At 42.1% G+C, this 15493-nt stretch overlaps 1 protein-coding gene across 11 annotated transcripts in view; it reads left to right on the top strand.

Annotated features, from left to right (window-relative positions):
- The window catches only part of PRMT8 (protein arginine methyltransferase 8), a 91650-nt gene that overhangs the window by 33210 nt on the left and 42947 nt on the right, over window positions 1-15493 (top strand). For all 11 annotated transcript variants that reach the window (XR_011741485.1, XR_011741481.1, XM_071815112.1 and 8 more), the window contains one exon: window positions 11089-11274. Coding sequence is in view for 9 of the 11 variants with exons in the window: in XM_071815112.1 (XP_071671213.1) it covers window positions 11089-11274 (186 nt within the window). In the remaining 2 variants the exon portion in view is untranslated. The remainder of the gene's footprint in view (window positions 1-11088; window positions 11275-15493) is intronic.

Here is a 15493-nt window from a genome sequence, read left to right as displayed (position 1 = left end):
TGCAATGATCTGCGACACACTCTTCCTCTTCACTGCGTTCAACTTTTATGTTTTCAGTACAGGCTCTTGTAACTTCTGTTGCTATTTCTACAACAAGCTGTGCCTTGTGATGTGAGGGGTTTTAAAGTAATCTGGGACATATCTCTCTTCACTTGGAGATGAATTAAAACAATCAGTCACATTTACATCTCTGCTCACTGTTCCAGATAACTGTAGCACAACTTCACTGGTATATAGTTGATCACAAAGTGAAAACAACTGCTAAAAGAGCTAGGGTTTCATGCCTCAGAAAGTGACCTTGTCCTTAAAAAGAATTTTATTTCAAAAAAAAGAGCTGAATTACCTAGTCGTCCTTAAAATACAACTATTTATCACTTGTTAACAGGCCCCTTACATTCTGGCTATAGATTCCTATGCACCATTCATGGCTTCTTAGCTGTGACAATAAATAATCTGTAATTTAGAATTTATGTGGAGTTATATCACCCAGGTGGGTGACACACCACCCATTATGGAGGCTTCTTTTATAGGGTCTTGTACACTGAAATTTGGACTCTGCGGATGAGTGAAAGGCGGGTCTTTTTATTTCCCTGTACAGTCTACGTACACTGTGAGCTATACTGTAGAAAGGAAGTATTAAGGTGACACTGATGATACACAGAGAAGGGAAGGGGCAGAATAATGAGAAACCAAGATCCTCCTCCCAACTAGTCCAACTCGTCCAACTAGTTTGTGTGAAGGCAGTCCTAGAAAACTGTCATTATTTACTGAGCCTGACATTACAGGAGAAAAAGGAACTGAAGTGGAGAAATAAACTTAACAGCAGAGTCAATTATACTGTTAAGCAGGCATTCATTATTGACAGTGCTGGGGAGGTCTGGGGATCATCCTCCCTAAGTGCTCCAATGACTGGACACTCTTGCGTTGCTTATATTCACACAATTATTACATATTAACTACAATTTTAAGACATTTTTAACATACTTTATATCTACACTAAGAAATAATTGATAAAAATAGTTATAATTGATTGTTTCTTACTTTCAATACATCTATTAATTATTAGTTATATCTAAACTAAGCACTCTGCTTCCAAACAATGTATTACTTAATCTTCTGTCTCTCTCTTGTCATGCAGAAGGATCTAAAACTTGAAAAATATCCCCTCATTTTGCAGGTGATCAGAAAGCATTTATCATGTCAATTGGTTAATGATAGGTATCTTATATAACTTAATCACAGTATACATTTATTTAGCAGCTTCTCTTCAGAACTGAAGCATGACTTGTTAAATAACAACACAGAGTTTGAGCTACTCCCAGGGAAATATAGCATGGAACTATTTATTCATCATAATTGTTTGCAAAGTGTCAAATCTACCCAAGCAGCAGAGAACATCACCCACCAGGAACCCTGAATTATCAGTGTACATGTGCACACAGGAAGAACTATTAGCCTTATTCCAGCTACTGCCTCACAATACCCAGGTTGCCTAGAACTAGTGCTGGATTGAGAGGACCTGAAGACTCCACTCATAGTCACATGTAAATCTGAGGGTTTATGTCGTGTCTCAAAAAATGAGGCAAGACTGGTGCTATTTGACTAGTTGTATTGCAGAATACAAGGGGAAGTGGAAGACTAACTGCAGTTTAAGTCAGTGCTATTCCAGCAACCTTCTCACTCTGCTATGCCAAACCTGATCATGAGAGTTGGAAGTGGTAGTGTGAGTTTGGCCCCTGAACAGCTGAACATTGCTGAGTGTTGTTAGTATAGACATACTTGCCTGATGGGATATTAAAATACAAGTATCAGTGCAAGTAGTAAGCATTTAATGTTAAGAGTTTGCACTACCAAATATAGAGATTGCAATGAATGTCCAGGAATCAAATTGGTGCAGTTTATTTTTAGATTACTTGAGTTTGCGACCAATATTTTAAAATCAGCTGGAAGACCTGATGCATTCCCCTTATGAAACTCCTTGAAAGGCGAATCAGAAATAAAATGACACTAAACTTGGAAAAGGGCTTTATTTCCCAGAGGCTATGGCCTAATTGAAATGGAAAATGCTGCTATCAGATTCTCCTCTTGTGCGACTTTCAACAATAGGCAAGTAATAGACATACCTCAAACTTTCCTTCTGAACTAACACAAAAGCTAAGCCTTTAATAGCCCTGTCAGAACAACAGGCTGTTTCCCCGTCTTGTATCTGTACATCTTGATTGCTTTGGTTTAGAGAGCTCTGGATGTAGTGCTGCAAAGAGAAGAGATCTGTCAAAACTCCTGGAAACCAGAAATCTCAGAACGAAAATCTGGATAACTGAATGGAAGAGAAGGAATAGTATTCCATGGTGATCAGTCAATTTCAGTGCTCCCTGGCCTTCAAAGGCTATTAGGTGCACTTAAAGTTTTGATAGAACTAATACCAAATATGTAACATATGGCTGGGAATAACATTCTTAGCTCTCACAGTTGACCCCAGTTTTTCATTTAAAACTCCCATTATGATATCAGAATTTCACCCAGTCAACATAAACAGGGTGAGGACCACATGTTAAGGCACCTTCCTGTTTTTCACTACTGTGATGTCTCAGCTTCTACCAAAGGAATGAAGAATGATTAAATTAAATTAAATTCTCACCATCTTTGGTCAGAAAAGGAGAGGTTTAAATCAATAGGAAGAATTTTTTTTCACAATTTGGTTTTATTTGTTTTTCATGAATCTTTAAAAGGGATGGGATGCCCCAGTGGAAAGCAGGAATGTGCAGTGTTACCATGTCAGACATAGCTGTAAATCTTTACAAAACCAGATGCTGCAATCTGGGAGAGCTGCTGGCCTTGTGAGGCTACTGGTTGCAGTTTGTGCTCCTCTGTGATCTACACATCAGAACCAACTTTCCAGACTGGATTCTGGAACAGAAAAAAGGCTGCTGTAACATACAACAACCAAAAGGCCCATACTTATTAGCAAGGCACCAAATTCGGAAGAGATGTATTAGAAAGTATGCTGTTACTAACTGTCCTGATATACATGGTAATAAGCCAGAAAACACTGCAAAGTCTGAAATGTCTCTCAGAAACACTATAGTCCTGATAGTCTGGCCTGTATTTCACAGCTTGCCAGTTTTACTTTTACATGTCAAAATAACCAGGGTGCTTGAGTATATCCACCTCTTCCATTCCTGATTGCACTGAAGAGTGGAAACAAAATCATAGAACATCATGCCATAGAACAGCACATCTTACCTCCTTAATGAGTTTTAAAACTCATATTTAATATTTAATTCTTTACTTTTCAGATTCTTGACTTGTGTGACAGAGACCATTATGCTGTAACAAATCCGTATGATGTATATTTGGAGGGAACAGCATAGCTATATGCGTGGATTAATTTTCAGATTATTGATTGTAGTAACTTAGTCTCTACTCCATTAAATGAAGAATGAATTTAGCCATCTTCCAGCTGTACTTCACTTTTAATATTATCCACCAAAGGGCAATGGCTCTACAATATGATACGCCACTGAGCTGAGACTGTGAAACTCTGACTTCAATAGAAGCAGGTTTGAGACTTTGGCCAGGACTTGAGAAACTCCTCACCGTGCAACTTAGCTCACTCCTCATGACGCTTAGAGGGCTTCATACAAACAGATGGGCAACAGACTCTAGTGACAGACCATCTGCTCTGCACAAAAAAGTACAGGTGAAAGCACAAGGCATTTCTCCAGCTGTTCCTTGTAACAGGGATCTTGTAAACCAAGGTGTTGCAGTTAGGTGTGTGACATTAAATCTAAACCAATAACAGACATTAAGTCTATCACATGCCAAAGTTGATAAAAATGTAACCTTGTCCTGAAGAAAGGTGCCTTTCAGCACTTTTAAAATAATTCTTCTCTATCCTTCCATGAGATACTTTGCAAAGAGTAAATTTTAGTTATTATTACAGTAATAACATTTCTCCCTTATTTCTTTTTGTTCTATGCTGAACTAGGACTGCTAATGCCCTGTACTGGACCTTCTACTTTACACGCATTGCAAAATCTCCATCTTTATAAAAAATAACACAATTTAAATGTCAACATCCATAAGTACAATTTATCACCTGCTTTTTTCTGCTGTACTCAAGCTGCACTGTAATGTACATCAAGCAAGCAGTCAAGAGGATAGGTTGGATGAAGAGCATTTTTATTACCTGCACAGGCACATAGAATGGTCTAAAAGTACTTAGACTTTTATAAATGCTACAGACATTTAAATGTACTCCCTTCCTTACATTCTGTCATCTCCTGTCCTATCATTCAGTCCAATTCAGTTACATGTAGCTTCAAGAGCTTTTCATTACAGAGTGGCTTGTGTTCTTCTCACGGTGTGAGGTTTTTAATATTATGAAAACAGGTTCTGTTCCTATTGTGTGTACAAATCTATAAACCCAAATTTATAACTGTCATAGTTTAGCCCCAGAGCCCCCCAGTCAGCAGCTAAAACCTTCCCCCACCTCTGGTAGGATGGGAAGAAGAATCAGAAAACAAAGGCAAAACTTGTGGGTTGGGATAAAAACAGTGTAACGGAACACCAAAGAAAAAAAAAGAACAACCAGTTACAACAGCAATAATGAAAGAACCTGCAAAAGCAATGGTTATACGGAACAACTGGATCCATGCTGCGGTGCCACCACATGGCAGCTCTGCCGCAGCAGTAAGCAGGCTTCCACCGCAGGTCATGCTGAAACTCTCCTGTTGCCTTGGCCACAGCTCACGCTGAAACCGCTCCTCTCCTGCCCCAAACTGCAGCTCATGGGCCGAGGCCAGTTGTATGAGAATTAACAAGGCCAAGTGTCAGGTCCCGCACTTGGGTGACAACAACCCCAGGCAGCACTACAGGGTTAGGGAAGAGTGGCTGGAAAGCTGCCTGGAAGAAAGGGATCTGGGGGCATTGATTAACAGCCAGCTGAATATGAGCCAGCAGTGTGCCCAGTGGCCAAAAAGGCCAACATCATCCTGGTTTGTATGAGGAATAGTGTGGCCAGCAGGACTAGAGAAGTGATCATGCCACTGTACTCGGTGCTGATGAGGCCCTACCTTGAATACTGTTTTCAGTTTTGGGCCCCTCACTATAGGAAAGATATTGAGGTACTGGAGAGAGTACAGAGAAGGGCGACTAAGCTGGTGAGGGGCCTGGAGCACAAGTCTTATAAGGAGTGGTTAAGGGAACTGGGGCTGTTTAGCCTTGAGAAATGGAGGCTGAGGGGAGACCTTCTTGCTGTCTGCAGCTACCTGAAAGGAAGTTGTAGCATGAAGGCTGTTGGTCTCTCCTCCAAAGTAGCAAATGATAGGAAAAGAAAAAATGGCCTCAAGTTGCACCAGGGGAGGCTTAGGTTGGATATTAGGAAAACTTTCTTCATGGAAACATTGTCAGGCATTAGAACAGGCTGCCTAGGAAAGTGGTGGAGTCACCATCCCTGGAGGTGTTTAAAAGGCATTTAGACAAGGTTCTTAGGGACATGGTTAAGTTCTAGAGTTAGGTTCTGGTTGGACTCAATGATCTTGAGGGTCTCTTCCAACCAAAATTATTCTACGATTCAGCATCTAATACAGTCAACTGTTGGGATTCCCCAGTCACTCCAGAAATGCTGATGGATTCTGCCCCTTCAGAGTTTGATGGAATTAGAGTACATTGGTCCCCAGTGTCCACTAGAGTCTTGCACTCTTGTGGCTCTGACATTCCAGGCCATTCAATCCACACAGTCCAATAAAACCAGTTATTTCTCTCCTTCACCTGGCTGGAGGCAGGGCCTCTCTAGTCCTGGTTGTGGTACTCATTGCCCACTTTTTGCAAGAATGAATCAGAAGTCCCTTCAAGAGGGTCAGAAGCAAAATCAGCTCTTCTACTATATCTGGGGAACTGCCCGCAGGAAACTGGGACAGCATTTTTCCTGGCATAATCTCTGCTAGAGGTTGTCTTTCCTTTCAACTCATGTACCTGTGCCTCTAGGACTGAGGTAGGTTTCCCATCCCACCTCCTCATGTGTTCTCCATGGTCATGCAGGCAAAAACACAGGGTTCCCTGTTTTGTATACCCTCTTACATTCTCTCTCGGTTGGAGATATGTTCATTCCGAGTAGCTGAGACCCTAGGCCATACAGGTGGGGAGCGAAATTTGACTTCAAAATGCTGGAACTCTCGGGATAGTTTTTCAGCTAGCATGTCTGGCAGTTCCTCCACAGCCAAGATGCAGGACTGCAGGGAGGAAGATAGACTTTCCTTGTATTGCCAGAGGTGGCCAACCAATTCATCCACCCTTTGTCCTTTGCCTTCTTTCCAGGACATTACTGCCAATTAGCTAGCATAGGACAATGGTGCACTCTGCAGGAACTTTGGCCACATGGGTTGTGTGCACTGGATTCCATCGGGATCTGTGGGTAGATTGTTTTTATTGATGTCATTATAAATCACCTCCAGCATAGCTAATTCCCTCAAGTACTGCATAACTTTCTCCATGGTAGTCCACTTGCCTGGGTGGCAAGTAACATCTTCCTTGAAGGGGTACCTTTCCTTCATGCCTGAAGTTGCCCCCAGAGGCTGAGGGTTTGTGCCTTTTTTCCAATTGCCTTGTCAATGCCCGCTTCCCCAGACAGGGATTCTAGTTGCTCAGCTTCCCTACTCTCTAATCCCAAGCTACCAACCTCGTTATCCCAGCATTGGATCAGCCAAGCAACAATGTACTCGCCATCCCAGTGGCTGAGATCCTTTTGCACATCTGGCAGCTCACCTGGGGATAGAGATCGGGTGATTATCTCTGGTTCTGCCTCCTCCTCCTGTTCTTGTGATGGGACTAGGTCATCATGTTACCTCACTAAGTGAACTGATTTCTTTGTGTGTTTTTTTTATGGACAAGGTCAACTAGTACAGACACAGGTTGGTTCTCTGATTCAGCTGAAGCACCTGCTTCCTTGGTCTGGGTAACCGTAGCGCCTGTCACTTTGTTACCCCCCAGCTTTGCCCTGGGGGTGCTGCATGATGTTAAGCAGTGTTTGATAGATACTGGCCAGGGCCCAGCACAGTGCAGTAAGTTGTGCTTCTTTGGAATAGCCAGAGCATTTTCCTTTTAAATATTCTATCACCTCATCAGGGTCCTGCAGTTGTTCAGGAGTAAAACTCCAAACCATCAGACGTGAGAAATTCTCTAGATAACTGCCCATGTTCTCCCACATGCCATTCCACCCATGACCATCCAACCTCAGGGCAGATCTGTGGGTAATATTCTTAACACATCCTTTTGTAACCCTGTATATGACCCGACACAGATTTGGAAGACATAGCAACAAGAGCATGCTAGCTTGAATATTACCAGGGTGTTCAAAATCCTCAAAAACTGTTGCACCTAAGCTGGAGGAGAAAACGGAGGTGAAGAAATGGGGGGAAATTGCCCTGCCCTCTGTCTTCTCCACAGACTGTCCGCAATTACCGATCAGTTCAGAGGGATGGCATCCAAGGTACAGAAATATCATCAATATCTTATAAAAATACCAATAAAGATGTGTAAGAAATTAAATCACTGTCTCATAGGTTGGTATCATACAGGACAGCAATGTGATCAACCTAATCTTTTTCCCAGATGTAATAAAAAGCCCCACAGGGAACACATGTGGCATATAGGAATTCAGATGACACAGCCACGTGAGCAAACAAAGAAACACTGTGATCACTTAACTAATAGAGTAAACTTTAAGACACTCTGGTCAGCTCTGTCCTTATCCCAGTCCTTTTATTTCTCCTGGCTGGCTCACCAGAATGGGTGGTTGTATTTCAGCCCCAGCCCCCTGCCAGCTGTCAGCTAAAACCACCCACCACTCGCTCACCCCTCTCCTGCCCTTGGTGGATGGGAAGGACAATCAGAAAACAAAGGCTGAGAAGGAGCCCACCAGGACCACCAGCACAAGAGAGGTCATGCCCTGGCTTCTGCCTTTATACCTGAGCTTGACTTTGTATGGTATTGAATACCCAGATGTCCTGGCAATGTAGGAATTAACCCCATCTTGATTGATCCATCACAGTAACCTATCCCATAATCTATACTAGCCTCAGGTTTATAAGTTTATCCTGTCATTGCTACCTATGTGTCTTGCATAGTACAAATATAACAAATATAACTGTCCATGTCTCATTATTAGAGAATAATACAGGTAGAAAGAGAATGTGAAAGCTAGATCAGGCTGCTAAGGACCTTCTTCAGCTGAGTTTTGCAGTCGACAAGGCTGGAGACCACACAGACCCTCTAAGCATTTGTTTCAGTGCTTAGCCTCTGTTAGGGGGGAAGAACTATTTCCTTATACCAAACTGCAAATTTGCTTCCTTAATTTGTGACCTCTCACTAAGAAGATTCTGGCTTTTCCCCAAAGAGTGTCCCCACTAAGAATCTTGACAGGATATCCTGGCTCAGATCCACAACGGTATCACAGTTCTTACCTTGTATTTACATTTAGATATCTGGATTAATTTTTAACTTTCAAATGAATAACAGACTTGCAAACCTTCGTGATCTTTGCTGTCCTCCTTGCTACTCTGTGTTATTTCTACAGCAGCCTAAATATGCCAGCCATGCCTCTGTCATACTGAAGGCCTGCTTGCATCTTTTTCTTTGACTTGCTGAGGATTTGGACACTTAGTGTATAACAAAGATCCTTGTATAACTGCTCAGTCTCAGTTGTTTTGGACAGAGACTTTATTTTAAAGTGAACAATAGAGCCTCAGATTTCAGAACATGTGTCAGTGTTTTCACAATATTTTTACTATCATCTTTACCTTAGGTAAAATCGCATGTAGCAGTTGTAATGTACTCTAAGCTATACTTGTCTGCAAAGGACAATTAATTTCCTGCTGATAAGAAATGGACAGGTTTGTCTATGGCAGTTTGATCTGGCATTTCAGATGCTCTGTGTAGAAAGTTCAGAGCAGCACTTGACTTTGAACTGGCTGAAAAAGAAAGAGCTTCAAAGTAAGCAGTTTTAAGAATCAATTTGCTCTCCCAGTTTTCTTACAGAGTCTGTCTCTGACTAGATTTGCAGTTTTAGAGCTTAGAGAGATTTTCGGTTGCATTGAGCTCATAGTTATCTGCAATTTAAAATAAAATGAGCTTAGTTTTTATCAAGCAGAAAGTACATTCTGCTTCAGATCCTGCTACTGACAAACTGCCTATTTCATCCTGATTTTTAAAAAATACTACAATATAAATCCTCCATTGAGAAAAAAAAAATCCACAGTGAAAGGCAAACATTCTTTTACTGGTCCTGAAAACATGTACCTAATGCAGACATATATAACATCCTTGTCTCCAAGCAGCTGAATGTTTGTCTCATCTGGTCTCAGTTGGAACCCCTTCATTACTGGCTATTTTGCACTTCTTGTGAACTTCACATCCTTAGCATAAAAAGGTTTTTCCATGAGTCTTTGTAATCCAGTAGACAAATACAGAAAGGACTACAGGGCAAGGTAACTGCAAAAATTTGATATTGTATACACCAATGGAGAAAAATGTTGGTATATAACCTCAAGCACGTAATTGAAAGTATGAAGATTAAATCTGGAAGGCTTGAACTGTCAAGGTGTCTCTTGCAATGAATGGGCAAGGAGATAGTCTCTTAAGATAAATTCCTGCAGATGGACATTTTAAAACTAGACAGGACAGAAATACAAATACCAATTGGAAACAATTGTATTCTGGGTGGTAGGTGAATGGGGTGAGGTAATAGAGTAAAAAAATCAGAAGTAGAAAAGACATCTAAATAAAGTGCTTCTGGATCTCTATGGATGAAAGGTGTTACAGAAACATAAACCACTAGTATTCGTGTTTCACAGATGGACCAAAGATACCATCAAAAGATGACACATTTAAATATTTAATTGAAGAAGGGAAAAAATGTGGGAGTTTTTGTGTGTGGTGATTTTTTTTAATACATATATTGAAGTAAGCTGAACTAAGCTAATTGGTGCTAGAACTAGGTTAATTGATGCTATTTAGAGAGATTACAAGGGATTAATGGGTCACCGTATCAAGCTATAGGAGACAGAGTGAACTTCATGGAAGTAGCTAGGAGAGGCTCAGGCAAATCTAGTCCCCACTGGGAAACTACTAAGTCCAAAAATTTTTTTAAAAGTACAAGAGGAGGTGATGTATTTTAGGTAGGATTGTCTTTCTTAATATATGAAGCTCTTGATGACTTGTGAAGCTGTAGCATCTTGCTCAGTCTTTCTCAGTTTTCAGCATTTTACTTCATGTTAGGGATGAAAGATGTAGGTATACTTATGAGCCAAACCATGTTTGTGAAACATTCTGTCTTCTGCCTTAGGTGCTACACGTGTCTGAGTAAAGGGGATGTGAGCATTTTGGCTCTATGGTGTTGGAGATGCAATATACAAGGAAAAATGAAGTGCAATGGGCCAGAGGGTATTGGTAGCACATAGCTCCTGCATCTCTCAACACCAGGAAACTAAATTAGGGAATCATATATCCCTCATGGCTCCCTACAGTGCTTTCTGGACATGCTGACTCTCAACATCAGATACTTTCAGATACTGCGAGCATTCTTACACCTATCTCATCAATACAGTCAGAAACATTACCTCACAACTAAGAATCAATTGTGAGTCCTGTCCTTCTTGTTGGCAACACTGTGTCCAAAATAATTTAATTATGAGCTCTTCTTTGCAGGGAACTTTTTATTTATTACAACTTACCTCTCACAAAGCTGTAGCAGTTTGACAGAAAAAGACACTAAAGAAGAAAACCTATCTCTTAACTGCCTTGTGTTAATGTTTGGAGTCACACACTTCAGCCAACACCAATAATATGCTGTTACTTTGCACTGATGTAGGTATCTACAGAGTAATATCAAGGAAAATGCCATTAAGGAAATTTTCCAAGACAGTAAATAAAGAGCCAGGAACAGAAGGCAGCCTAAATTTCATTTATGATATCCCATGTGTCTTTGGTCTTACTATCTCCTAGATAGTCACAATAATATCACTATACTAGACATAGAGAAAAATGTTTGCTTTTAATGATGCCTCTTAAAAATATTCCATGTTCTCCTAGGTTTGCCCTATCCCATCCCAGCCTCCTCAGCCTGCTGTTGTTCCAAAGCCAGTTCAATCTGTTATACATGTTCCATTGCAACCAAGCTGCCCAGGCCGAGGCAAGATGGCAAAGCTCATCAGTCCAGAAGAGATGACATCCAGAGATTATTACTTTGATTCCTATGCTCACTTTGGAATTCATGAGGTAATATTTTTTTTAATTTCAGTAACTATTATTATTATTATTGTTGTTGTTGTTATTTTCTTTTATTTTTTTAAGTTATTTATCCCTCTCCCACTTGCTTACAACTGTATTCCTCTGCCTTAACTCAGGAGATTGTATTATCTGGTTAACTGCCAAAGATATCACCCACTTCTCTAGGGACCTGTACTCAAAACCTCTGTGTCCCTTAGAATCTTACATAGATATGTTCTATACAGAGCTCATATTAGCTATCTGTACAGTGGCGATCTTCATTAGTGCATCAATTCAGTGCATTTATGAGGGTTGCACACATGGAAAATACCTAATTGCTAAGTTAGGTCTTTGGTTCTTTTGCATATTTGAGCACAAATGCCAACAGAACAGCTACTCAGCTGACATGAGAAGTCAAGTAATTTCTTGAACTCCAGGCATGTTACTTAAATGCACAGGCTGCATTAATGAAAATGTATAGCTCAATATTCTCCAGTAAGTACACTCCTGGAAAGAATTCAAAATACATGGTGGACCATATTTGCCACCAAAAAGTTGACTGTAGACCAGTTCTAAAGATGACACTACTATCTTAGATTTATGTGACCCAATAAGATGGCATCTTAAAGACTAGGATGCAAAAAGGCCAACAATGTGAAATCAGTGGCACTTTTCACAAACCACACAACAAACAGAATCTATTTCCATTACTCTAATAATAGCTTGTGGGCATATACATAAACAGAAGATTTCTATCTCCCAGTTAAATCTTGCCAGTGTAGCCTTCAGAAATTCAATCCAAGAATGAAAGACAGAGGAACAATTGAGTGAGAAGTAGACCGAAGAGAAATATTGAAGACACATCAGAGACCTCAAATTAGATTGAGATCCTGATGAATGGATGCATGCAGCTCTATAGGTCTCAGGGAGTGCAAGGAGTACCTGCAGCCTCTTTCTGAGACTGGGAAGTAGGACATTGCCTCCTTACCTGCACCAAGTCTGTACTGGTAGACGATCTATGGCAAATAAGCAAAGGAGCTGCTAGAGGAGGTTGGCACACTTCACAGAATCAGGGACATGAGAAACAGACTGACTGGATTTTCTTCAAGATCCTGAATATACAAGAGCCTAAATTCCCAACTGTACTGAAAAGAGGGGTGGTCAGAGTCTCTACTTACCAGGTTTGCAAGTGGATACTTCTCTGATCATGAAGCTGGAAACTTGTGATGTTTGGCAACAGGAGGAAGGCTCCTGATCCACCTGCAGACCTCTAGCTACAGAATAGGTTCAGTGTCTTCATTGTAGATAAAGGGCAGGAAATTCTGTACAATGAAGCATCAGAACCAGCTGGCCCTGAGCCACGCAGAAGCACTGGGAGGAAGCAACAAGCGATAGTAGTGGAAGTCTCACTCCTGCTGTGGACAGGGTCCCATATACTGATCTGACCTGCTGGTCTAGGCATATGGGTCTAGGATATTGTGGAGAGGCTTCTGAGATTTTTCCAGCCTGTAGATCAGCCTTGGTTTACTAATGCTGCTACTCCACAAAAGCACCAATGAGACCTGGAGCATATGAAGTATGGCTGCACAGCTCTTAGGATGGTGATCAACAGCAAGGTGTGCCACATGTTTTTTTACCTTAATTCTAACAGCGCAAATAAAGACTTGAGGAGAAGTGCTTCTGTGGGTCCACAACTGATTATGCAACTGGTGTCAATGACAAGATTTCAGCTTTTATGTCTGTGAGACCCTCTTTGAGATAAAGGTTTGTTAGAAAGGGATGGAATCCACCTGACAAACTAGGCCAGAAGCATCTTGAATAAGAGGCTGGCCCACCTGGTGAGGAGACCTTTAAACTAAGAATGATAGAGGAAAGAGATGGTGACCCAGGTGACTGCACATGGGGAAGTAGCGGGCAGAGTTGGTAAGCAAAAGATGCAGAGCGGTGCGGACAAGACCTCATAGTCAGTCAGTAAAACAGAGCAGAAGGGGCCCACCCCACATGTAAGCACACAAACAAGGAAGTATCATGATGCTGTATTACGAGGGAAGGTCTCATAGATTTTCTGGAAAATCAACATGACAGAGAGCCTCTCTGCAGTGCCAGTACAGTAGTACATGCAGCTTGGCGAATTGAACATGAGGAATTAGAAATGAGCATGCAGTTGCATGGCTACAGAGATGTGGTGCTCATGACTGGAATGCCACAATAGCTGGATAGAGGCTCCTTAGGAGGGATGGACTGGGAAGGTGAAAAGGGAGATAGGACAGCTGAATGCATGGCATCATGTCCGCTGTGGGACAGATGATGTTCCAGCTGAGAGCTTCTGGTTCAGGATTAAACTGCAAATCAATATTGTTGACATTGTTGGGGATGTATATTAGGGAGGGTTTTGATCGTCTGGAGCTTGATGAGGGTGATGATAGGTTTGAGTGTCTATGAGTGAGAATTAAGGGGAAGGGAAACAAGGTGGACATCCTGGTGGGGCTCTGTTACAGACCACCCAACCAGGATAAAGAGGCAGACAAAATATTATATAAGCAGCTGGGAGAAGTCTCTCGGTCTCTAGCCTTTTTTCTTGTAGGGGACTTCAACTTACCCAATGTCTGCTGGAAATACAACACAGCAAAGAGGAAACAGTCTAGGAGGCTCCTGGACTGTATGGAAGACAGCTTCCTGACACAGCTGGTCAGGGAGCCTACTAGGGAAGACGCCCAATGGACCTGTTGTTTCTGAATAGAGAAGGACTCATGGGTAATGTGTCGGTTGGAGGTCGCCTTGGGTATAGTGACCATGAAATTATTGAGCTTTCTATTTTTGGGGAAGTAAGGAGGTCAGCAGAACTGCTATCTTGGACTTTCAGAGGGCAGACTTTGACCTCTTCAGGAAACTGGTTGACAGAGTCCCGTGGGAGACAGTCCTGAAGGGAAAGGATTCAAGGAAGGCAGGCCCTCCCCATGTGCTGGAAAGTGAGCTGGCAGGGAAGAAGGCCGGCCTGGCTGAATAGATAATTGTAGCGGGAAGTTAGGAATAAAAGGAGAATTGATAACCTTTGGAAGAAGCGACAGGCTGCTCAAGAGTAATAGAAGAATGCCATGAAGTTATGCAGGGAGAAAATTAGAAAGGCCAAAACCCAGCTAGAGCTGAGCCTGGCTACTGCTGTAAATGGCAACAAGAAATGTTTCTATAAATATATCAGAACAAAAGGAGAGCTAAGGAGAATTTCCATCCTCTGGTGGATGCAGGGGGAAACATAGTGACAGAAGATGAGAGAAAGGCTGAGATACTAAATGTCTTCTTTGACTCAGTCAGTCAGACCAGTTCTGCTCCAGGTACCCAGACCCTTGAGCCGGAAGACAGGGATGGGGAGCAGAACAAGGCCAAATTAATCCAAGGGGAAATGATTAGCGACCTGCTACACCACTTAGACACCCACAAGTCTATGGGGTGAGATGGGATCCATCCAAGGGTGGCGAAGGGCTGAAAGAAGGATCCAGGGAATTACAGACCTGTCAGTCTGACCTCAGTGCCCAGGAAAGTCATGGAGCCAATCATCCTGGGTGCCATCACATGGCACATACAAGACAACCAAGCAATCAGTCCCAGTCAGCATGGGTTTATGAAAGGGAGGTCTTCTTTAACCAGCCTGATCTCCTTCTATGACAAGGTGACCCGCTTAGTAGATGAGGGAAAGGCTGGGAATGTTGTGTACTTAGACTTCAGTGAAACCATTGACACTGTATCCCACAGCATTCTCCTGGAGAAGCTGGCAGATCAGGGTCTGGATGGGTATACTCTTCAATGGATAAAGAACTGGCTGGAGAGCTGGGCCCAAAGAATTGTTGTCTACCTTGAGTTCAGAGAGGCTTTTGACACCATCTCTCACAACATCCTCATAGGCAAGCTCAGGAAGTGTGAGCTGGATGAATGCACAGTGAGATGGTTCATCAGCTGGCTGGATGGCAGAGCTTAGAGTGTTGTGATCAATGGTGCAGAGTCTGGCTGAAGGCCTATCGTTAGTGAGGTTCCCCAGTGTTCAGTATTAGGTCCAGTCCTGCTCAACCTGTTCATCAGTGACCTGGATGAAGAGACTGAGTGCACCCTCAGCAAGTTCGTTGATGATACCAAAATGGGAGGAAGGGCTGACACACCAGAAGGCTGTGCTGCCATTCAGTGAGACCTGGACAGGCAGAGAAGAACCTAATGAAGTTCGACAAGGGCAAGTGTA

This window comes from Patagioenas fasciata, chromosome 1 (genome assembly GCF_037038585.1).
Source record: "Patagioenas fasciata isolate bPatFas1 chromosome 1, bPatFas1.hap1, whole genome shotgun sequence".
Lineage (NCBI taxonomy): Eukaryota > Metazoa > Chordata > Aves > Columbiformes > Columbidae > Patagioenas > Patagioenas fasciata.
The sequence above is the reverse complement of the archived record's forward strand: the minus strand, read 5'-3'. Positions and strand labels throughout refer to the sequence as shown.